Raw genomic sequence first — 25,439 nt, forward strand, 5'->3', positions numbered from 1 at the left:
TGATTCATGAGAAGAGATCATGTACACTAAGTCTCAAATTTTGTGATTTAATTTAGAGCTGCAATAATAAATCTATCAACAAAAAAAAAATCATCAGCCACATTTTCATTTTTAAGCCAACATCCTCTGGCTGCAGGCTTCTCAGTGGGAAGATTTTATGCTTTTCTTTGGCATGACACTTACAGTAGGATAATATATTATCTGACTGATTTCACATATTATCTCTGTGCATGGTCTCACTTCAATTGTTGACCTTTTTGACCTTTACTTTAGGTACTACACTTATTAATTCTACTCCACTGCATCCTACCGCAAGAATCTAAATGCTATTTCACTCCCCTATAGCCCCAGATCACTCACCTGTGTGCCCCCAGGTTAATACAGCTGATGCCCAGGTTGTAGCGGGACCGGATAAACCCTGGCTGCAGCTCCAGGGCTCTCGTGTAAGCCTCCACCGCCTCCTCACTTCGATCTCCATTTGCCAGTGTGGCCCCGAGGCGGTTCCACAGCAAGTAGTCCTGGATAGAGCATGAGGAGTGGGTTGATTGAGGAATAGGAAATGTCAGATGGTGAGGGTCTGCTGTCCGCCTTAATAACCCACATACTCAAGGGTTGCATCCTGTCATTTAGTCTAATTTAAAACTCATCAGCAGCATCACTTCAATTATTATTTAATTATTCAAGTCTTATTAATGCTGTCCACATTTGAAAGACCTGAAAAAGCAGTTAGCAGTGTTTTTAACGCAACTGATGGAATAAATAGAGGTGGATAATCTGGGGTGTTATGCATCACTTGGCTTTGCATCTGCAGCGAGAGGATGACAGAGTGGTGTTTCATCAGCATGTTTTTTTGTTTTGTTTTGTTTTTTGTTTTTTTTGGAAACCCAAATAACAAGGGAGTGTTCTGGAGCATTACACAGCTCCCTGGTTAAAAGTAACTCAACAAGGGCAATTTAAGGATAGCTGAGTTACATCACAAAGGATGTCCTTGCTGTTGTTTCCCACCTGCAGGTAGACAGGCACATACAGAGGTCATGGTCTGTTACAGGAATCCTTCATCTCTGGCTAAGCCCAGCAGCAGGGTATAATTATCTCCCTTTGTGTTCAGAGCTATTTTTTTCAGCAGGGGAGCAGATATTACCAAGTCAAATGTGGGAGGCTAGATTTAACAGTGAGTAATATTCATGCCGGCCTGGGACAGTGCTGGTAGGACAGAGGCTGATTTGCATAAAGGAAATGGGAGAAAAGTTTTTCGTTGTATTTATGTGCCTGTCCATTTTATTTTTTTTCCATCTCTGTTCATTCTAGTGGAGTAAATATGAATGCATCTAAGATTATTTTTAGTGTTCTGTGTAATTGTGTGTGTGTGTGTGCTTGCTGAATGACAAGCGAGCGTGTATGTGTGCCAGTCAAAAGTTCACAAGGCCAGATTTGGCAGCTCGACAGTTCACATATTGCCGTGACAGTTTGGTGTGCCTCGCTACATCTGTTTGTGCAAGCTCTCCCTTGATATTTGTGGTTCATTCTCGCCATGCTTCAGGGTTTCATGTCTGCTGTGTGTGTTTGGCAGTCTGGTTTTTACAGTACATAGTAGGACACATTATTAGGTACATCTTGCTAACACTGGCTTGGACCCCCTTTTGCCTTCAGAACTGCTTTAATTCTTAATGGCATAGGTTCAACTAGGTGCTGGGGTTCATTTTCCCATGTATTTGGGCCCGTATAAGGGCCCTAGGATTGTTAAAGGGTTTTAATAATGATCCACCAGCACTAATCAGAAGGGCTGATTTATTGATGTTTTGCTCATTAAGCAGTTCTAAATGTTATATAAGAACTTTGAAAGTATCAGAACAGTCAGTCCAAAGAGAAATGCATACAGTGCATATTCAGAAGCTGTGGCTATAAATGACCCATCAGGACAAATATAATGATGTGATGTCACTGCTCTCAGTAATGCCCATGCACAACCCACCCAGACAACCTTAAGAGGCTGTCTTTCAGGCTCTACACTCTCGCTTCACTAAAGCTGTTTCTATTAGCTCTAAAATGTCTAATCTACGAGCAAAACGCACCTAATCCTGCATTGTTAGCTACAAGAGCAAACACACGAATCTTCATGCAGTCCCTGCATCTGGAGAACTAAAGTCTCAGTAGAGTAATTTTTGATGATAATGTCCCCACAACAACAGAAAGCCTACTGTTGTGTTGTAACCTGAAATGATCTTGTAAATATGTATAATCTGTGAGTATCTGAATGAGCATCTGATCAGCCATAAATATAGTTTTATAAAAAAGTTGACATCAGTGGCATAATGCAGTGCCACCTGGGGTAAACAGAACATCTGTCTCATATGTTGACTGTGGATTCCAGATGTTCACAAACCACACTTTACAGTTGGTGCGTCAGGCTGGTTCTGAGATTCTTGGCACTGAATTTTGTGATGACAAAGCAAAAACGTGCTTGGTGGCAGGACTCTCAAAACAGGCAAACAGTATTAAAAACCTTGATAAATATAATGCAGTGTGCGAATGGTATTCATGTGTTTGCCAGCTATGTTTGGATTAAGACTATTAAATATTATCACATATTTCCCTTCTATTTTATTTATTATTTTTTTTAAATGCTGTATAAAAAGAGCAAAACTAAAAAAACAGCCAAGTGCATATGTTGACTGGTAAATGGCATTGCAAGCTTCAACCTACAGAGAATCTCTCTGAATAACTACACTAAAATCAGCATATTTCCATGTGCCCTTGTGAGTGTGTAGTGTGTTGGGGGTGTTTCTACCTCGGGCCGCACTGACAAGGCTGTGTTGAAGGCCTCCACAGCTTTGTTAAACTCTCCGCTGAGGTTGTAAAGCACCCCGAGGCCTGTCTGCAAATCCGGGTCAATGCTGTCAGAGTTTTGTTGAACTGCTTCCAGGAAGAGCTCCTTGACTTCTGGTAGCAGGGAGCTGGAGACACACACACACACACACACACACACACACACACACACACACACACACACACACACACACACACACACACACACACACAAGGATTAGTATGACTTAAGGCTGCAGAGTAAGCACGCTTAAGACTGCAAAGGCTATGATGTGCACTGGACTGCATGTAAACTTTTATTCACAGTGTAAGAAAATCAGGAGTGAGTACAGGGAGGAAGGCGGGAAATAGGAATTGAAGCAAGGAAAAATTGAGAGTGTTGTGTAAAAAGAAGGGCAATCTGTATTCAAGGAATTAATTTTTGTTTAACTTTTGTAAATAAAATATCAGTGAAATTGTAGTCTAATATTTAGTAGTGTGTCTAGTTGGAGATAACTGATGTTAGGGAGCTGCAGAACAGATTAAGCCTGTTTCACTGCTGACTAACACAACACCCTGATTCTTTGTCATCTGTAACCCAGTTGGGTGCCGGACCCAACTGGGTTCAAGAACAAATGCAATGCAAAGTAAAACACTGTGCAAGTGACTGTCAATTACTTCAGCCTTAGTGGACATTTGATTATGTGTGAAGAAAAGAGCTGCCTTCATGTTGTATGTCTTAGTTTCCACTTAGTTGGAGATAACAAAGGGAGGATTGGTAAAGCAAAGTTAGGGGAGAGAGAAAAGGAAGGGATAAAGAGAGCACAAAATGGCTAAGAAAGAGGGATGAAGTGAGCAGAAAAAATTAAAGGGATGATATTCTGTGGACTAGAAAGGAGACGTCGGTAATTGGGTTGTAAATGTATCTCTTCACACTGACTAGACGATTAATGATTTGATAAAGTGCTGCTTTATCTTGGGAGTGGTATTAGGCCTTTTAAATCAGATATACCAAACAACCTCATTTATACGGCTTAAAATAACACAGACAGCATGCATTCAACAAAGAGTGATTTAACAAGGTGGATACTGTAACACCATGTCTGCTGTCTCGCAAGTAAAATTTTACTAGTTCCAAGATATGGTATCATGGTGTGATTACATATTTGAGAGTATTTACAAATCCTGAAATTATAATTTTCAATACCATTAAATCTACAGATTCACTTTGTAATGAACTGAGATGTGATGCTTTTAATAAAGTGGCAAACAAGACACTGTAGTGTTTTTATAAAGTGTTCTTTTTTTTAAATAGGTCTAAAGAGTTTAAATACTCTACCTTTCATATCTGCCCAAGTTGGGAGCATGAGACATCCTGCGTTGGGAGTTTGGGGATCCCATTAGATGAGCCTTGCCTTTGACGAGATGCTTGTATTTGGGATTGTGTCTCAGCCAGCGGAGCAGGGCCTCACAGGCATCATGGCGCATACCAGTGTTGGTCAGGCTCACTGCCAGAGCCAAGAGGGCTGCAAGGTTGTTTGGGTGGAGCTCCAAACACCTGGATGGAGAAACGATTCATTCGTGGGAGAGGAGAGTTGAAGTAAGGTGTTGACTTCAAAGAGAAATCTAGATTTGACAGGCATTAATTGGGACAGGCCAAAGCAGGGGAACATCAGGCAGAGGCTAATGATTTCTGGGCCAGAATGGATGAGCAGCACCTCTCCTGCTCTGTCTCTGCTGCAGAGAATCATGTTCGCATGCTGCCCAGAGCTGTGGGGCAGGATGATTTGAATTAGCTTTGCATTTAGGCAAAACAACATGGGTGGTTGTTCCAGAGATGGAAAGTATGTTTGCAGTGATTGCTGAAGTTATATCACCGGTTATATCATGTGGATGATTGCCACTGAGCTCTATGCTGGCACTTCGTAATTGAAAAGGGGAGAAGAGCAGAACAGTGCTGGATGAACAACTTGGATTAGTCAAGAGACTAAAGGGGAAGCCAAAACAAGATTTAGCTTTCATTAAGATAATTTTCAAGCCAGATTTGCTACCACTGATGTGCTAGCTTCCTTAAAGCCATCATAATCTCAGACAAACCAAATTATTTCAGTCTCCTGCTGCAGTGTTATTGGTGAAAATTACATAAACTGGTTTAGGACAACAAAATTCACTGTATATACAGCATGCTTAGGTCCATAAGTATTCAGATTCAGATTACAGACATGTTCATACTTTTCAGAGCTTAAGAGTAATCGGACAAAGTATAATTTTAGGAGTTTTACAATTATTTTTCAAACTTAGATGAAAATCCCTTGCAGCTAATAACTGCATGTAGTCTAGAAATCCATGGACATCACCAAATGCTGTGTTTCCGCCCCTGAAATGCTCTGCCAGGCCTTTACTGCAGCTGCCTTCAGTTGCCACTTGTTTTGGATGTCTCTGCATTCAGTTTTTAATTCAGTAACTGAAAAGCATGATCTGTTGGATTGAAATCAGGTGACTGAACATCTCATTTCATAACCTTGAGAAAGTCTTGGGTTGCTTTTTGCAGTACAATTTGGGTCATTTGCCCTGTGAAGTGTTGTCTGATCAGTTTTGCAGCATTTGGCTGAGTCAGGGGCAGAGAGCATATCCATGTACACTTCAGAATTCATCCTGCTACTTCTATAAACAGTCACATCATCAATAAACACCAGTGACCCGGTTCCACCGGCAGCCAGATGTGTCCCCGCTGTAGTACTGTTTCTACCATGTTTGACAGATGATGTGATGTACTTCAGATCACAAATTATTTCTCTCCTTCTCCATACTTTTTTTCTTCCCATCATTCTGGCACAAGTTCATCTTCCTTTCATCTGTTGAAAAATTACATTTCAGAACTGTCCAGGCAATATTTTAGGTGTTTTCTGGCAAAGTCTACTTTGACTTTCCAGTTTTTGAATCTAACCAGTGGTTTGCACCTTGTTGTAAACCCTCTGTATTTCCATTCATGAAGGCATCTCCTGCTTGTAGACTGTGACAGTGATGCACCTTCCTCATCGAGCGTGTTCTTGGTTAAATGTTGTGAAGGGTTTTTCTTCATCAAGGAAAGAATTCAACAATCATCCACTTTAGGTATCTCCTGTGGTCTGCCAGGACTTTTTGTGTTTTGGTGTTTCCAGTGATTTCCTTGGAATACGGAATAAACCAGAATAAAGTTTTTGCCATCTCTGTTTTTTTTTCAGTGTGATGATGCACTTCACATATAACTCATATTGAGATTTCCAGTGAATGGCTACTAAACACAAGTTAACCACTTGGAATCAACTCCAGAACTTTCATCTTCTTAATTTGTCATGGAATAACAAGGGAACAGGCTTCACCTGCCCATAAACCTGTCAGCTGTTTTGTTTTCTGACAGGCAGTCCGCCTCTGTGCCTCTGAAAATGGGGGACTGCAATTCCTAAACAGTTAATGCAATATGTTTGTTAAAACCCTTGGATTAAAGTTTAAAAGCTGCAACCTCAATCACATCTTAATTGTTTTGTTTAAAATCGACTGTGGCAGTAGGCAAAATTACAAAAATCTTTCGAATACTTATGAACCTAACTGTACAAGGATATATTCTTTGTATAAAAGTTATTCCTTCCACCAAATAATGCTTATTTTCAGGTCACAGCTCACTTTCTGAAATAAAGCACAACTACGACAAAGCAAAATTAAACATGTGCTCTCTATATATGACATTATTTAATAAACAGGTTGGAAACAAAAAAAAAGCAGAGTACAGCAGTGTTGCAGCATAATACTTTCCATCTGAAGTGATGCCATTGTAGCAACAGACTTATGCCAGCTAAAAACATCTAATCTCACTTCATACAAACAAAAAGCCTTCACAGATGGAACAATTACATAACAAATTAAAATATACACCATGCTAAATACCTGAGATTCAAAGGATATAAGGAACATGCAGGGGTGTGTTGGACTGGGATTCTTGCAGGAATCTCAGTCCAACTAAAGAGACTCTGCATTACATCAGGCATCATTTGTAATCCACCTAGAACAGTAATCAAATGTTGGTAGTATTATTTATTTATTTTACAAAATGGACCATTTCTGAAGCACTTAGAAAAGGAAGAATGCTTTCTCCTGAATGACTGTCTCTTGTATTTTCAGCTGACTTGTCAGCATTCACATTCCCAGAAAGGTGTCATTTCTGGCTTCAGCAGTGTTATGAATGAAAGTGGGCCACCTCCCATTGAGGATTCTGTTCATAAACTTGCTCTGTGCAATCACCATCCATGTGGGGTGCCTCTGTTTTAAGAATAAAACTCCCAGCGCCTGTCCTTCCAGTCTCAATTTAAGGACTTTGATAACAGTACAAAACTGTGATGGCGTTCTCATTTATATTATATATAAATATAATATATATATTTTTACATCAATATGTAGCTATGGCTGTTTTGTTCTAGCTGAACCTACTGCTGTTAAAGAGTTCAGCGAAACCTCTCAGGCAAATTTCATGTGCTGGGGTTCATCTTTTAACATGACATTTCCACAGTGTCCCACTTGTGCAAACATATGGTGTTCCCGAACAGCAACAGCTGACAGTTCTCCTATGTCTGCGAGCGTTTTTTTGATTTTAAATGGGAACTGAATGCAATTGTTTCTCATTACCTCTGGAGGGAGACAATCGCTGCCTGCTCATTCTCATTTTCAGCCTGGGTGGTCCCCAATACTTGCCAGGCCTGCATTAAAACAAAAAAAGCAGGTAAGGGTAAATAGGATAAAACTGGACTCTGTATAGCCTGTTCTATGATTAACACTGATAAAGTGGTTTAGTTAGACTGCTGTCCTTAGATACTCTCAGACACTTTTCAAATACTCTTTAATAAAACTCTGAGAAAAAAATTGAAAACTGTGTTTCTGTGTTCATACTCCCATCACTTTTGGCAAGATCCCCAACACCACTAGCTGAAATGGAGCTCCAATCCATGTCAGAGTGAGCAGAGTGAATTTCATGCTGAAATATGCCAAGTCTTTTGGGAGTCACCTTGATGGTGCAAAAATACTGTTTTATGTCAGTCAAACTGTGTTATCTTTGGTATTTTTCATAGATTCAATTAAAGAAATGAGAACAAATGATATGTTTTTGTGACAGGCTGCTGGTTTCAAAGTGCCTGTAATGTGTAGACAGTGGTCCATCCCTTGAGTTGGGTGCCTTTTTTATGCTTCAGCTTCAGTAAGAACCATTCTTCTGGAAATGGTCAGGTACAAGGACTGGACTGAAAATGAATGTAAAAGCAGCCAATGTTCAAAGAAAAACTTGAGAACTATTGCTCAAGACCACTTTAAAAAAATTACAAGAAAGTCTGACTCCTTGGAAGCGAAATACTAAAAAAAATACGGAGGGGTGGCTCAAGACTTTTGCACAGTATTGCTTATGAAAATTTAATTTCTTCAGATATTACCATTATTTAATTTTTCAGCTGGTCTTCTTACAATAGCTTTTAACTGGCAGTTCAGATCTGTGTGCTAATACTGGCTTGCATCAGGGAAAAGCCCTTGACCAACACGAGGCCAGGCAATGATATAACTAACCTAAAATCCAAAATGTGAGATTATGCGATTAGTCCTACTGTATTATGTGTCTGTAAGGGCACATTTAATAACCTGTTCTAAAGCTAATCTCTGCAGATGCTTTTTCTTTCTGTTCAGCTCTTTGAAATGAGGGACAAAATTATTTCTGAATGATTCAGAGGTCTTCACTGTGGGGCAATAAGCCACTACGTGCCCTAGAAGGAAATTTGGAATCGTATTAGTTCCATATACCGTGGGATAATCCTCTCCATGGAATAACTGGCACACTTCTGTATATTCCAGGGGATTCTGAAAGTACTTTGAATGAAGGCTTTGCTCTTTCAGCTCGCAAAGAGGTCACTCCATTTGAAATGGGAAGAATACAAAAAGGGGGGAAAAAACCCAGCAGAATGAGCTATTATTCATCTTACCGGGCAAATGGAAATTGTCATCAAGAGCAAGTTGAGTATTTTTTGCTACAGTAAACAACTATTTTTACAAGAAAAAAAAAATCCCCTGACCTCTACAGGCAATCAGCATTGAGCCTCTGGGTGCTGCCTACTAAATCAGCTTCACACAGCCTGTGGTCAGTGAGGCATTCTTCCTCTGTAGCGGCAGAGGATTTAGCCTTAGGTTTGCAATGAAAACCCCACTGATCCAGGCGAGTTAGCTGGTGAAAGACTGCAGTTTTATCGGCCATTTGTGCTATAAAAGTGCTTCATCCTTTTTCAAAAATGTCTGTAAATATGAATCTTTCTGCTACCGACTGTGTGCGTGTGTGTTAACAGCTCTATGTATATGTATATTAACAGAATTCACCTCTGAATCATGAGGGTCCTGCAGGACAGCTGCTTCCAGCAAAAGCACAGCATTTGGCAAGTCTCCCTCTCGAGATTTCTTTAGTCCCTCTTCAAATGCATTAGGCAAGTCCTTATAAGGATTATCTGTGTGGAAGTAGTAACCCTGTCAGCAAAAAAAAGAGAGACAAAAACGAGGACAGTGGCAATGTCAATTTAAATTTTCTATATTCAAATACAAACCAACTGTCCTTTGCAGTTGTATATTTAAGCAGAACTGCAGGAGCAGGAATTGATCTTTTCTGCTTCACATCAAACCTGGGCCGAGCTCCCCAGGGTTTGTCTGTTCTCTTTAAATGTTAAGCTTTGCATTTTCAAACTGTGATTACCCTGGTGTGTTGTGTGCTTTTGAGCACGATGACTTTGAAACAGATTTTTCTTTAAGAACTAGCGCTGTGCTGGAATCAATAAGGAAGCCCATAAGTCTGATCTCACATGATTTCCTCACGTAAGAAGGTCAGCTGGTGGGTGATGTGCGCTGCTCAGGCGTATGTTTATGTCCTCAGAAACTCAGGAAAAGTTACTAAGTTATAACATTGTGATGCGGTAAACACATAGGACAGTGTGTAGCTTTATTACATGTCATCACAACTTATTAACATATACTGTATATTAATTTGGGGTGAAACAGTATTTATGCTAAAAAAACAACTAAATTAGTCTTTTTTGCACTCATAAATGTAAAAGTTGCATAATCCAGCATATTTCTGACATATTTTTAGGCTCTAACTATATGCAAGACTTTAATTATTCCTGCTGCTTTCAATAAAACAAGTAGCTTCAGTTTTTACTCATTGTTCTGTTGACATCTTGGTTAATGGTTATGGTTACACTTTTCAAGCACAGTAAGGAATCAGTTACGCAGGCCTAGATACTTCATCATCACTTTTTGGCACAACACTGGTCAGCAACCCCCTGGCAACCTCTGGTTGCTAGGGAAAAATTTGTATTCCATAACTGGCTGGCAGGTGGTTGCTGGTTATTGCTAGGTGAAATCAAGTGCACAGAGGGAGCTACGCTGGTTTTAGATCCATCCAAAACTTCCTTGTGAGTGATTTGATCTCTAGCCGGTTGCCACAGTCACTTGCGATTTGCATGGAGGTGGCAATGTGTCTGCAAAGACTCCCTAAATAACCATCTGGCTAGTGAAATTTGAAAAGGTGATGCAAACTGGAACTGATCCTGAGGCCATCCCTCTTCAAAATAAAAGTTGTACCTTACCACTGAAACAAATGCGTTTCAAAAGATGCCATGTTTACTGAAGGCAAATGGCCTCTGTTTCCAGTTTGCGTGGCACACTTCAGTTTCACATCCGCTTAGCAAGAAGTTAGCCAGTGTTTGCAAACAAATTGGCATCTTCCATACAAACTATAGGCAACCACTGAAAATCTACTTTGTTGTGACCAATTTCACTTAGCAACAGCAAGCAATTTCCTGCGACCACTCATTGTTGGGGATTACACATTTTCTCCTAGTAACCTAGTGGTTACTATGGGATCACTGACTATGGGATCTTTAGGCTTACATGACTTTGGCTTAGCAATCAATTTCACAGTGACAGCAATCAACCTCCAGCAACCACTGGCAACCAGTTGGGGAATACTCTATTTTGTATGGAAATCAGTTTGTGCCAGGCGGTCACCACGTGTGACTGAAACCTGATGATCTACATCCAACAAGAAGTTTTCAGGATTAGTTTGACATTAGTTTAGACATTATTCCTCATTTTTAAGCCCATTCACAAAGCTAGGTACATTACAGTAACCTTGAAGTCTCTGCTAGTTGACCGGTAACCTCAGGGTGACAAGTCTCCATTAATCATGCCTGTTTTTGAAATCCCTCCCTTGCTCATTCATTCATCACTGTAAGACTACAAGGCCACTTACTAAACATAAATCTTTCGTCAGTGTTAGCTTTCACATCTGTTAAATGTTTTAAATCTAGTGGATTGCATTTTGAGAATATTAGCACAAGTTAATTTTAATGGCACACAAATGCCGACAGTGCCATATAATGGATAAATACAGAATTGGACACTAAATTGGATGAAACAGCTGGGATATATTAAATGTTGCTTCACAGAAGCTGCTAGAACTATATTTGATCCTCTTTGGCTACAGGCAGGTTTGAGAGTTTCATGCACCTAAGATGTATTTGTAAACATACTTTACACAGAAAAATGATAAAGTTTAACTCTAGGCATGCATGCAGTTCTGCATATTTATACATCACTGTCATCAGGACAAATCTGCGTACATGCTGAGTGTAACATTTTAATGATAGTGACCTTCTCGTATGGAGACACAGTGGAGGGAATCTGCGTCTGCTCGTTTTCTGTCAGCCAGTTTCGCCGAGCCAGCTCTTCCCACTCTGCCTGCATCTTATCCCAGAACTCGGTATCTGACTACAGACATCAGAGAGAGAGAGAGAGAGAGAGAGAGAGAGAGAGAGAGAGAGAGAGAGAGGACACAGTTCAAGAAAGCAGGAAGGAAGGAATGGAGGGCGACAGGGGGGAATGAGTGATTAGTTAGCTCTTGCAATTTGCAATCGCCCTGCTGTTGGAAATGTCACGTCTGCCCAGCTCACTTGCTGTAACGTATAGACTTCACACTCCTGATGACTCATCACATCTGCACGTCAAGACAGACTTTAGAGGAAAAATGCTTCATGCTTGAACGGCAACAACAGTAAATGGATGGACTCAAAACCAAAATAATAAAATATTGTTTCTGCTGCTGTTTAATAATCTACATGTTTAATGTCCAACCTGGTCTGCATTTTCAAAGGTGATCAGTTAAGAAACACGCAAAATATTCACATTTCCTTGACAGAGTGGGACTTCGGGATCTATATCAGCATGACATTTGAACTACTGGCCTTTCAATTAGCAGACTGAAGCCTGTCAGTTTATTATGGCACTTCACTTCCTGGAACATTTTCTAACCCTAACATTTCTATCTGACAGAAAATCAAAACCTGTAGAGCGCACCTTTTAAATACAGTTTTGTTTATGCAGGCAATTTGTTTAATCAACCAGAGCGGTTTGTGTCTTGTTTTGCACTAACCCTTGAACACAACATGTTACTGTAATGCAATTAAAGGCAATCCTACTAATGATAAGCAAACAGTTGAATTTTATTTATTTATTTTTTGCTAGCAGAAGAGGCTTTTATCAGCTATAGAAATACTGCATACACAGTAGAGTCATGTAAACTAGCAGGCTAATGTGGCATTGTAGAATAGATCCTTACTAAGAAGAAAACAGCTTCCGCATCAAACTGATAGTTCTGATAGTGTCTTAAAAAGCCCAAGAACACTGAAGAAATGTTTCACTCATACTTTGGCTGAAGGCCAGCGATCGATTAGCTCCAAGTGATGTTTGTGTATGTAATTTGTACAGCTAATGAGGTTAGGCAGGCCTGGAAGCAGAAGAGCTGTTATGAAGGGATGTTGTCAAAAGGCAAGGAAGAAATGGGCTAAAGAGAAACCCACAAGACATGATCATGACTCACGTGTACAGCTGTTCTCTTGAATTTGCCTTTTTCTTCTGATGGCGTGGGCTAAGTCCAGGTAAAACTTGAAACTCTATTTACATTTGGCCTAAAGATGGATCTGTTTCATACATACAGTATATGAGTTCGATGTGAGTTATGTTGGGATGGAGCTTGAAGCCTTGGATGTACAGCTGCATGACTAGTTGCATGCAGGTTATTTGCTTCTGTCCTCTTTGTATTTATGCATATAGTAATATTTAGGCAGTTTTTAGGGTGTGGTCTTGTTCTCCTAGCATACATGTACATGCCAGTCACTATAGATTTATTTAATTTCATGACTACTTTTCATGTAAAACTTGAATACTCTGCATGGCCATTTTTTCCCCAGCTGGTTCATTTCATGATTCATGGCTGTCTTCCTGTCAGAAGCAGAGCAAAGAAGAAGAAGCCAAACAGAGCAGAACTGCTTCCTGGGACTTATTCAGTCCTTTATAGTCAGAAACTCATCATGACAACATGACAGTGTTGTGTACAGTATGTGTGTGTGACACTCTAGAGCCATGCAAGGTCAGAGAGATGTATTATAAGCACATGTATGCTTGTGTCAAAGGTCTTCAGATCTCCACGAGATGTTCCTTTTGATTGACATCAAGGCCACAGTGTGGCCCCTCATGGTGAAAGATGGCAGGTAATTGCAGGCTGCTGACTTGCAGACAAATTGCATCAAGGGGAGTCTTCACCGTCGGCTCCATTAGGAAACACAACATCAGAGGAACTCGCAGTTGTGCAGAATTTGAAGTAGAAATTTGGATGTAGAGTAGCTGTTTACATTTAGAAACAGTGCTGCAGTCATGTTAATTTTTCTAGCTGTAAATTATTTTTATTGGGAACCATCTAAAGGATAACAGTACTGGATCTTTCATATTATGATTTTCAAAGAATAGTGTTGCATTGCACTTTACTCATAAAACACAGGTGTTTGCATTATATGCCCATATCACATGGCCAGTATTTTAGAACTTTTGTTTAGAATTTTTGTTTTCATTCGTCTGCACAGTGTAAGAACAGATTAGGATTTGGGTTGAAATCAAATTCCCAAACCACCAAATCCCTACAGCACTGATTATCTCTTCTTATTGATACCTCTCTAATACCCTGATAAAACTTCTATTAAACAACTAAGCTAATACATCTGTCTGGGCACAAATCTAAACTCCACACGTCACTGATGAGATGTTTCTCATCTCTCTTTCACACATTTAACTCAAAGTTTATTGAAGCCTTTATGCAATAATTCAAGCTGATGAAATGTATGAGATTATATTTTTTTTCCTGATATTCAGTTCACTGTGGGCCATTGGGAGTACTGTTATAGTATAGAGTATGATAACAGCATGTGTATAATTGAAAATAACTAGCACATAATCTTGTATTCACATTGGTTAATCCTGACTGATTTAATGGTTGGCGGTTATTACTGGCTCATATTATTCATAGGCATATTTGTGTCAGGATATTTGTTGTCTTGTTACAAAACCTAATGGAGAAACCATAGTGCTGTAACAAAAATGATGTCAGGTCAGTGTTTGTCCAGTAACATATCTAAGAGGTTTGTAAAAATGCATTGCTGACGGTTAACAATACCCCCCCTTTTCCTTAATAGTAATATTATAAATCTAAAATACAGTTTTTTCCCCCAAACCGGTATGGGATCTCAAGAAAAATAAACATGGAGAGATATTTATAACATATTTTCTGATTGTTATTAATGCTGTCCACTACTGTTTTCTTATACTGGATTTTTGGTAAAAAAAAAAAAAATGTCATGTGATCAACACTTCCAGTTGTTGGTCCCATGCCCAATTCCCTGCACAGCATCATTTCTTCCTGGCTCCCTGCAGTGTTCATCTTCATGTTCATGTAATTGGTTCTTACTGTAAGCTACAGCCATTATGATAATTTAAATATTATGGCTTTAATGTTTTTTCATTATTTTTAACAATATTGCGGGGCTCACATTTGTCCTGTGACCTACTTTATCATCAGTGTTTGCACCTCATAGGCAGTAAACTGCTTGCAGTAGAGTTCAGAATTAAAATCGAGTAAATAAACAGGCTGTGTTTTTAATTGACAAGAAATTCATATTTCTTCATAATGCTGTGACGGATGTTTTCAGCACTGGCGCTGGCAGTTTAATTATGAGGAACAAGGCAAAGACACAGCAAGGTAATTATATCCTGTGTATGACTGGAGTGAACCCATGGCTGTGACTCTAATTTCAGCAGCTCTGATGAAGTGTTACGTGAAAGAGATAGAGAGCTTCCTACCACCAAACATGTCACTGCTGCTTGTAAATGAGGTGGGGTGGGGATTCATTAGTTACTTCATGAATATATTATTAACAACACTAATAATCGTAGCAACCCCTGCAGAGCTTGCACATACCCATCGCTGTTTGTGCCACCTACTTTTGGTAAAACTATACTCATGTTTTGCCTTTAGATTCCAATTAGTGTGTCTTAGTCAACTGGACTGAGGTGATAAATGCAGTGAAAATAAATGCACGCTGCCAAGAAGGTAATTTGAAATGAAAATTCATGCTAAGTCAGCTAAAAAAACAGCCTACCTGAAAAACTGAACCATAACTATTTATAATAAATGATTCTGAATTAACCTTTGAGATACAGCATTATATTCACTGTAAACATTGATGGACATACAGACTTATTAAAAAGGAAGTGGACCCACAGGAGTCAGTATTCAAACTGGAATATTAAACTTAAACTAATGCACAAATTCAGATTTCACCCATGTCTGGATTTAGACAAATGAGTTACTTGCATCACTTTGACACGATTATTATTAAGTTATATAGGGAATGCAGGCCTACAGGCCTGCAGGCTTTTTGACAACCATCAGATGGCAACTTCAGGCGACTAAAGTGAATATTTTTTATCTGCTTCTTGGTAATTGAACTCTTGAAATGAAAATTGTTAACAATCCATAAATGAATGTTGCTCCTTTTGTGATAATAATTGGCTTTAACAAGATGCCAGTTTGAATTGTTAACTTGAGACACGGTCTCTGTAGAAAAACAAATAGTTGAATAGGGGTTACTTATCCAGTTTGCCCAGGGGGCTTGCAATACAAAAAGTCTCATTATTTACCAGTGACACAGCAGCAGTCTCCAAAAAAAAAAAAAGAAGCTCTTTTCATCTCTAAAGCAGGGCTGGCCTGGCCTCTTAATGTTAATAAGCCACCCACTTCTGTGCTGCGTAGGCCAAGTCCTTGGTCAGCGAGACAAAAATAGGAAGCTGGAGTCCCGATAATGTCACTCAGAGAAGAATAAAATACACTGCTGTGGACAAAGAGCTATCAGTACGTTTTGGCAGACAGTGTGATTACCTCCTGTATGGATAGTTTTGATAACGGCACCTAGATCTATTTCAACGAGGGCTTTTTCTTATAGTAATGTGTGGCAGATTGCCAAAAAAACTGCAAATTCATGAAGAGCATTATTCCAGGTTGACCTGGAGTTGCAACAAGGTTTGCTACCTTTCATGATAGTTGTGATGCTATCTTCAGGATCTTCTTCCTATTTTCTTTTTTTTTTTCCCTCACGGTACCTCAATTATTACAATTATAGTTGTCAGAGGGTCTTGGGTCTTGGTGGGGGGATTTAGTTTACACCAGAGTTCAAATGAACCAAATTATTCTTTTAGATTTGAAGATTTATGACACATTATTTAGATGTATTTGATATTTATGTGTAGTGGTAATTGATATATGGGACTTGGGTACAGTGTTACAGTCTTTGTGATTTTGAAGTACTTTGTGCTGGGCTGTCTGAGTTATTATGTTGGAACTGTCAGTTGCAACATATCTGTATGATTTGTATTAGTATAATTTGTTCCTTGATGATGCGATTTTGTGTATTTTAATTTGTTTCTCCTGAGATTCCTGAGGACTGCAATACAATACAATACAATACAATAGAAAAGAAGCACATAGTAGTTTGTCTGAAGAAAACAGAGGTAAATTGAAACGATAGCATTTCATATATATTTCATGGATTTCCTTTATTGTTTCACTTTCACTTTTCCCCACACTGCTTCCATGATGCTAAGCTACATTTCCATGTATACGGGTACTTTAAAACCACTTTTCCACTTTCATTTTGAGAATATTTCCATCCACATGGACACACAAAACTGATGTCAAGAGCATGTCAGAGTAACAGGTGGTATTGACCATGTATTGGCCAATCAGAAGCCTGCAAACAATAACACAGTCTGAGGTCAAAGAAAGGAGGCAAAGGTGCACATTGGGACATTATAAGACAAAATATCCATGTCAACATGTAAACATAGAAATACATCTCCAGAAAATCTTCACCCTGGAAGGAGTTTTTCAAAACCTTTTTAGTGACCTAAAGCACTGTTTAAGTGTGGATGGAAAGCCAAAATGCACAGAAAAAACTATGCTAACCAAAATACCGGTGTACACGAGGACAGGGTCTACGTTAAACACTTTTGTTACATTTTGGACGTTGTGTTCAGCCCGAGTTAAAGGCTCACTTTTTGCACTTGCACTCGCATTTTGACAGCTTCCATTCGTACTGCCTTGTGTAGACCACTGACCAAATAAACATCCTTTTTCTTTAATGCAGATACATTTACACTTCTTGGATTTTTCATTCTCATGCTGGAAATTTTACAGGTCCACTACAACATTCACAGTTTTATTGGTCTGCTGGAGGGCAATTGTTGAGAGTAGTGAAGGCATTACTCATTTACTTTCACCATCCTAATTTTCCCCATGAGGACTGCGGATTAAAACCACTGACCTTTTGATCACGGGGCTGCATCTCTAACTTGTCGGCAACTACACTGCCTCAGCAATTTCAACTTAAACCGAGACTGCCCCAGACCAATATTCTGCCGGATAAAATTGAACTCATCCTGCTGCTGTTTTAATCAAACGAGAGGCCACACAGTCACCTTCATCTCATTTTTATCACCACTGTGGGACCCTTTTCTTATGCCCCTCAGCCAAAACACTGTTTCCCAAAGTCACAATTTAGCCTGCAGCTATTTCAGGGGTTGTCTATTTAATGAAAGCATTACATTGTCATCAGCTCAAAGTAATTGACAGTGTCCTCACATGACATGCACAGTGCATACTTTAGATATATCTGCCCTGTATAGTTGTGTCTCTTGGACCACTGCCACTTTATCCTCCCTTTTCAACAAATTTTATGTGCAAAGGCAATAAAGGCATAAGACTACAGGTTCCCATCAGTGCCAGCTTTGTAAAATGAATCTTATTTAGGAGACTAATTCCATGACTGCTCCCTCCCTGGGTCCTAATTTTCTTACATTTGGCTGCTTCATCTAATTGAATGAATTGGAAGAAAGACGCTGTGCTGATTTAATGTTCTCTTTGTGCTGTCTCTACCTCCATGTCTTTAAGTATGAAAGAGCATGCATATGCACAGCTGCTTAAATTGAAATTATGTGATTAAGGTCTTTGACATTGGCAAGTGAAGCCAAAATGGCTGACCGCCTGCATCAGAGTTCCTCTCAAACGAAGGCCGGCACTCAGGCTTCTCGATCAAGGCTGCAAGATACTGTTACTAATCAATACTCCATTCTCAGAAACTTTTTCCAGGAGAATCTCTAAATCTCATCAATTATCTTGTCACCAGATCTCCAGAAAGTGTACAATTATTTGGTTGGATGCAGCTTTTAGCTTATACAAAATGTTACATCATCACCAAGTTTGGGAAGGGTATCCCACAAGTGGGCCACTCCACTCCCCTACTGCAACTTCCAGTCCCTACTCTATTATTTATTGACCATTACACATTGCTCAGTGTGCAGCAGTTTATTGTAACCTTCAACAGTCCAGGGTTTACTCCCATTTTCTGAGAGGGGAAGGCTTCCACTGGGTGGTAAAGCGACTTTATTAAAAAAACAAAACCTTTCCAGTTATGTCTGTTATCTTCTGTACAGTTTAGAAAGTCAGTGTTTTTGGTGCATCTGTACCTGGTATGTGATGTAACATTTCAAAAATATCACACAAAAATGCCGGGCCCTATTTCAAAAGTCATCATTGGATCAAATTGTAACTTACTGAGCAATGAGTTCGAAAGGCAATAAAGGAACAAAACAGAAGCAAAGCTGTTTCTTTCTCTGAAGTTTTTCGTGTGTGTATAGTGATTAAACCATCTCTAATTACTGTAACTTTTGTGTCTCCTGTGACATCTGCTATGTCTGGCTGCAGGATGACTGATGCGTTTACCTTCCTCTTGTTAGCCAGCTCAGAGTCGTGAATATTTTTCTGGGTCAATCACCTCATGAACTTGCTTGTGTGGCTTTAACACACATTATTCGGTCAGCCAGCACCACAGGGTCTAATACATTGTAGGAAGCACAATAGCGATCATTTGACAAGGAGATTAAAAAAAAAAGGGCTGAAGGAGTCAGATAGAAATCAGCTCCACGGGGCTTTCAGAAGATATTCAAATTGCATGAGCTATTATGAGTGTACATAGGCAATGATGGTTCAAATGGGATATTGAAGACAGTTCTCATAGCTTAGTGCCCACAGAACCCTTACCTTTATTGCAGTTCTTTAAACTTAAAGGACTTTCCCTTTCTCATAAAATGTGAGGAGTATTATCACATTCTATCTATAGACAAGGTCCCCTTCACTAAATGAAATAATAATTCCTTTCACAACTATCTTGTCCTGTTTATAATAAAGAAAGTCAGTTTTACCCAGCTGATCAGGGGTCATATCAAACTATAGAAGAACAATGTTTCAGCTCTTTAGGATTCAGTGTTTAAAGCCACTTCTCTTTAAAATATAAATATGATTTATTACAGCTTGTTTTTTTTTATTTTTTTATTTCTGTATCTCTTGGTGAATTACGAAAATGTACTCAAATTGAAATGAGCCTTATTGTTTCAGTGAATAGGTCTCGATTCCAGTAACCTGTCTGTGTCTCTAACTGCTGCTCCTTCCCGATACTGATACAAAAAGGAATGTTTGCCATGGACGGTGCACAACCTAAACAAAGTTTAGCTGATGGAAATTGAAAAAGCAGCTTTGCTGTTAAGTTTTATTAAAATCAGCAGTGGACATGGCTCTTTGCTGACAGGTGACAGATGTGAGACGTACTAAGGAGAACTCTGCTTACCTCAACAGCAGCTTTGGCCCGCTCAAACTCCTCCTCCAGGGACTGATGTCTGGACAGGAGCGCGCTCCCCCACCGGTGCTCCTTCGTTAAGCGAGCCTGTCATACACACATGCATGCACACATTTCATAGTAATATAAACATTTATGCACAAACAAAATCCATTAAATATACACCTTCACTCACTTGCACATCACGCACGCACGCACGCACGCAAGCACGCACGCACACACACACACACACTTCCACATCAAACAGCACATTACACACACGCACAGACAGGAGGATAGATGGGCAGGGAGAGTGTGCAGGGTCAGCCGTCTCTGCTTTCTCAGGGATGAGTAAATATCCCTGCCTCAACAAAGCCTCTGACATGCTTAGGAAGGCCAGCCGAATCACTACTGTCAGCACCCCCCCCACCCTCACCGTACAGACACAGACCTACTCCTCATCTGAACCACATCCTACTTATCTAGCCTCTCACAATTTCACCCTCCACTCCAGCCAGGCCCACTCCTGTGTACATGCAACATCAGACCAGAAATATGCTGATAGATTCTCACTTACACACTTGGATAATGAAGCTTTGCTCTGCTGAGGAAATGGAAACCAGCCAATTACACGCATGTGGTTTTGCATTATCAGAGTGTGGCATAGTTTACATGATTTCAAATAAAGACCTATACATTTACTTTGCGAGGTAAATGAGATACTCTTTCTTGCCCATATTTGACGCATTAGATTCACTGCAAAACGTGATGGCTTTACAATATGGATCCCAGGGCTAGGAAATCTATTAGAGACTGGTCCCTCGGCTTTCAGTCATGCCAGCCATTATCTGTAATATTTCCCATCTGTAAAGAAATTACGCAAGATTCTTCTTAACGTCAGCCAAAACGTGTGCAAGAAGCTGCATCGTGAAGAACAACATGCATGCAGTGCCAAAAGAAAAACTTTTATATTCGCACTGCTTCAGGAAAAATCCACCCAAAACTGCTTTTTTCACAGTTTCATCTCTTCAGTTTAATTCACTCTGAAATGTAGCAAGATTTACCATTCTGCTAAGAAATTTCCAGTTAGCTGTAATTTCACACCAGAAAACAGTTTAGCAGCTTTCGTCCCAAATCTCTGGTGGTAGTTTTCAGAAACAAAGAGGGCTTCTTTCCAGACTCAGTTTTTCATTTTTTTCTCTAAACTTAATTACGAGATGAAGTTTAGTTTATGACAGGCAGTGATTACCACTTTCCAGAACACAATGCAGCCTGATGATGTGTTCTGAAACTAAAGCATTGCCTTGCCCATCAGTTAATAGTGTATTTTCATACTGTGTGTCTTTATGTTCACTTTTGATTTACAAGTTCAAATAAATTATTTCTGGTTTGTGCAACTGTGAAGAAACTCTGACACTTACAGTGATGTGAAAAAGTATTTGCCCCTTCCTGATTTCCTTTTATTTATTTTTTTAATATTATAAAAAAGAAAACCTGAATAAATATAAAAATGTGAAAAAGTAATTGCCCCTAAACCTAATAAATGGATGTGCCAATCATTTCAGCAGGAACTACAATCAAGCATTTGTGATAACTAACGATGAGGTTTTAACATCACTGCTGACTCTTCTTTGCAGAATTGTTTTCATTTATTTTTCTGAGTGATGCATGCTTAGTTTGTAGATTGGTGGCATAGCCATGGCTAAATCTGGAAGAAAACTAGCTTGTAAACATTTATTAATTTTTCCCAGCTGAAATATTAACACTAAGCTGTTCTTTATCTCTGTATGTGTGTATATATGTGTGTGTGAGTGTATGTGTGTGTGTGTTTTTTCAGCTGGCCTGTTTTAAAGTAAAAATGCTACAAAGGTCTTAATATGCATTTATGAACCAGTACATACATAAATGGTTTGGTAACAGAATAAAGATAACACTGCATGTTCTTGTAAAAAGCAGTGGACGTAGGTGAGCATCACATTTTTCTAGTAATGCATGCAATGTAGAGCTAGTGAGTGCTATGAAACATTGGACTTGGCAGAGGATGTGCCCTCCAAGTGCCCACTGATTTATTTCTAAAACTTAATACTTTTACTGTTAATATCATAGGAATAAAGACTTTACAGGATGACAACTTTCTGGCAAATTATAGTTGGATAAACTCTTTTAAGAGGAGGGATTGAGGAAAAGATTTGGAAATTTGGAGCAATAAAGTCTTGTCGTGTAGAGATGCACTTCAAGCATAAGCTGAAGCTCAGAATGAGCGTCCACTATAAGTGTATCATAAAAATACTTTTTGCATGTTTTACTTTCTTTTAAATGGATAGAATAAATGCCATTTATCACTCCTGGTATGTTTTGGGCATTTCAAGCTGTTTAACACTACAAAATAATGAGGGTGGATTTATCCTTGTAGCTTAATGTGTTAGTTCAGTCTATGTAAATATCATGCAAAACCAGTCTCCTCTTTGCATACATATTTTTTTTTTTCCCATTTGTGTGTGTGCTGTACCTGCCATGTGGGAAGCTAAAACCACTCTTTACAGTATCTCTATCACTGAGCTACTATGTAACTCCTGTGCAAAACAAATTTGATGTGTTTGTTTGCCAGTAGTTTCCCTCCGTCTCAGACAGCTATCTTTAATCCCGAATCTATTATTTATCAGTGTGCTGAAAAGGTGATGTAGGCTTAGCTAGCATGGTGAGATCAACACTAAAGGGCTTGGAGTAAGGCTGCTGAATAATTTATAGGCCATTAATCTAATAATGGCATCTGGAAACAAGACCCCTTATGCAGACCTACACAGAGACACCGACTACGGCAGAAAGCGCTTGACATTTGGACCTAGTAGCACCACAAAGGAATCAATCTCAAGGCCAACTTTTTTCTGGATTTCTTTAAAGGTACTTTTTGTCTTGAGTACAGTCACTGCATTTTGGTCTTTAGAGTCAGATATTATGAGATGGTGTGATGCTATTACACCGGTACAAATGTATAAGTCTTTCAGGGTTATATGAAAGGATGCATAGGGAGGCTTACATGTCTTCCACTAATATACTGCCTGTTGAGCTGAAATGGAAGAATTGTAGGTGTTAGGACAAAATGGTGGGTAAACAATCACACAGCAGGGTGTCTTATTAGATACAAACTTTCACTGTAAGACAACATAAACATGCAGTTCCTAAATAAAGCTTAAATAATCAGTTCTTGAAACGTATATTATGGAGTAACAATCAGAACCACACAGTAAGAAAATGTTTGTAAACCCTTTGGAATAATCAGGATTTCTGCATTGATAGCTCCAAACATCTGGTCTGATCTTTATTGAAGTCACAAGTATAGACATTTTTGCAGATGATTTGTATTCTCTTTCAGCTCTTTCAGTAGCAAACTTTGTGCTCATGGTGTAATCTTTACAGGACACCCACTTTTGGGAAGAGTAGCAACCGCCCTGAATTTTCTCCATTTCCTTCCACTCTTTCCGTTTCATATTCTCCCTCTGTGGGTTGTCTCTGGGTACTCTAGCTTCCTTCATGATAATTGGTTATTCTAAATTGACCATAGGAGTGATAGGGATCCCTGTGTGTCTCTCTGTGTTAGCCCTACGATAGACTGTCAGCCTATCCAGGGTGTACCCTACGTCTTGCCCAATGACATCTGGGATAGGCTCAAGGCCCCCTCTGTGTCCCTAAATTGGATAAACAGTGCTTAAGAAAATGGATGGATGGATGGGCTGTCAATCAAAATTTCTGTAGTGTTTTCTAGCTTTGTGCATCTTTACAATCTTTCCTCTAGGGTCCCATGAAAGTTGTTGTGATCGGATCATGGATCACACCAATCTTTCTTGACATTGTCAATAACCTGGTTTTGTCTGCCTTTATTTATAGTGAGGGGCACCAAAACCCAGCACATTTCTAATTCCAAGTTCCTTAAACAGAACACCTGAAGTCATTTTCGGAAATGCAAATAGCTCAGAGGTTCACTTACGTTTCCAGCCTGCACTTTGAATGATTACTCAGTGTGCATTAAAAAAGTGGAAGCGTGTGATATTAATGTGATCAGTTGTGTTTGGTGTGATTTAGATGAAGACTCAGCCACATGACACAGGTAATCAATGCTGGTAATTCCAAAGGTTCCTGCATTTGTATCTTCATTTTATTTTTAATTTCCTGAAGAGGGTGGGGGTGTGGTTAGAGTGCCGGAAAGGGAAACACTAATGTCTGAGATGTGGAAAGCTTTCTTACTTAAAGAGATGCTGACTTCAAGTGCGCACACAGTGCATTAATGATGATTCGTGTCTACTCCAGTCACACACTGAGCACTTACTTGTGATGCTAGTGCAGACTCTGGCTCGATTTTGGTATTTGGTTCCAAGGTATTCTTATTTGAAGAGTCTATCTGGGTTTTACAATCTATGGACCTAAAGGAAAAGACAGAAAACTGGGATAAGCCATGCAGCATGTAAAACGTGTTGGCAGTAGAGCTGATAAGATGCACAGTATGTTGATGAAGCTTTAAATATTCTCAGCTGATCTTTTGATTTTCAGAAGCACTTTTTAAACTAATGGCATGATGGTGCATTTAAAAAAAAAAAAATATTTGAAATAGTTTTATTACATCTAGTCATAAAAACTTCAACAGTGGTAAATATTAGACATAGATCTCTGGTGATAGCATGGTTACAAATAGCAAATAAAATACTATATAATTACAACAGACAAATTAAAATTCACTCTCCTCCATTTTGCTGTTACTAAATCTATTTCTTCAGCTATTTCAAAATCCACAGTGTTCAACAGCTAGTCTGTATCTGTCTGCCTTTTAGACAAAAACAGCCACCTGCTGTGACTGAAACTGATGCTGATGAAAGAACTGAGAATGAACAGAGCAAAGTTGTGTGCCTGGAAGCTAAAACTTTGAACATTAAGAGACTGAGATACTTCTTAGAGATGGGAGGAACTGAGACTGAAGGATGGTTCTGTAAAAAGTGATAAAAATGTTCACATATAAAAAGCTGCCTAAACCCTTAATAAAATGATATTGATTATTACAGTAGAGAAAGTTTAGGAATTCCCCATCACATCTGTAATTACACATGGGACAGTGAATTCACATCTCCAGTATGACTAATAAATATTAATAGTGCTATAAAGTAAGTACAGACTGCCCCAGTCCAATGTGGTGTACAGTCATGTGAAAAAGAAAGATACAGCCTCTTTCAAGTTGGCTTTAATATCAGACTAAATTAAACCTTACTAAAATTATTTAAATGCAACCTCAGATGAACAACAGACACAATGCGTCATGGCAATATTTATTCAATAAAAACTAAGCTAAAATGCAGATGCAGTCTTGTGAAAAACTTTGTACACCCAGTGATCCAGTAGCTTGTAGAGCCACCTTCTGCAGCAATAACCTGAAGTCACTGTTTTCTGTATGAATTTATCAGTCTCTCAGATTGTTTTGAATGAATTTTGGCCCACTCTTCTTTACAGCATTTCTTAACTTCATTGAGGTTTGTGAGCATTCAT

The 25,439-nt window shown here is 39.1% G+C and overlaps 1 protein-coding gene across 1 annotated transcript in view; it reads right to left on the reverse strand.

Moving 5' to 3' along the window:
- Positions 1-25,439, reverse strand: part of pex5la (peroxisomal biogenesis factor 5-like a) — a 107,844-nt gene that overhangs the window by 4,309 nt on the left and 78,096 nt on the right. Inside the window, exons 6-14 of the mRNA XM_030728103.1 lie at positions 24,235-24,328; positions 22,948-22,977; positions 19,923-20,018; positions 11,512-11,628; positions 9,187-9,330; positions 7,465-7,535; positions 4,145-4,363; positions 2,789-2,954; positions 361-518 (exon numbers count right to left, since the gene is read on the reverse strand). Coding sequence (XP_030583963.1) covers positions 361-518; positions 2,789-2,954; positions 4,145-4,363; positions 7,465-7,535; positions 9,187-9,330; positions 11,512-11,628; positions 19,923-20,018; positions 22,948-22,977; positions 24,235-24,328 — 1,095 coding nt within the window. The remainder of the gene's footprint in view (positions 1-360; positions 519-2,788; positions 2,955-4,144; positions 4,364-7,464; positions 7,536-9,186; positions 9,331-11,511; positions 11,629-19,922; positions 20,019-22,947; positions 22,978-24,234; positions 24,329-25,439) is intronic.

This window comes from Archocentrus centrarchus, chromosome 4 (assembly GCF_007364275.1).
Source record: "Archocentrus centrarchus isolate MPI-CPG fArcCen1 chromosome 4, fArcCen1, whole genome shotgun sequence".
In the NCBI taxonomy this organism is placed as follows: Eukaryota; Metazoa; Chordata; class Actinopteri; order Cichliformes; family Cichlidae; genus Archocentrus; species Archocentrus centrarchus.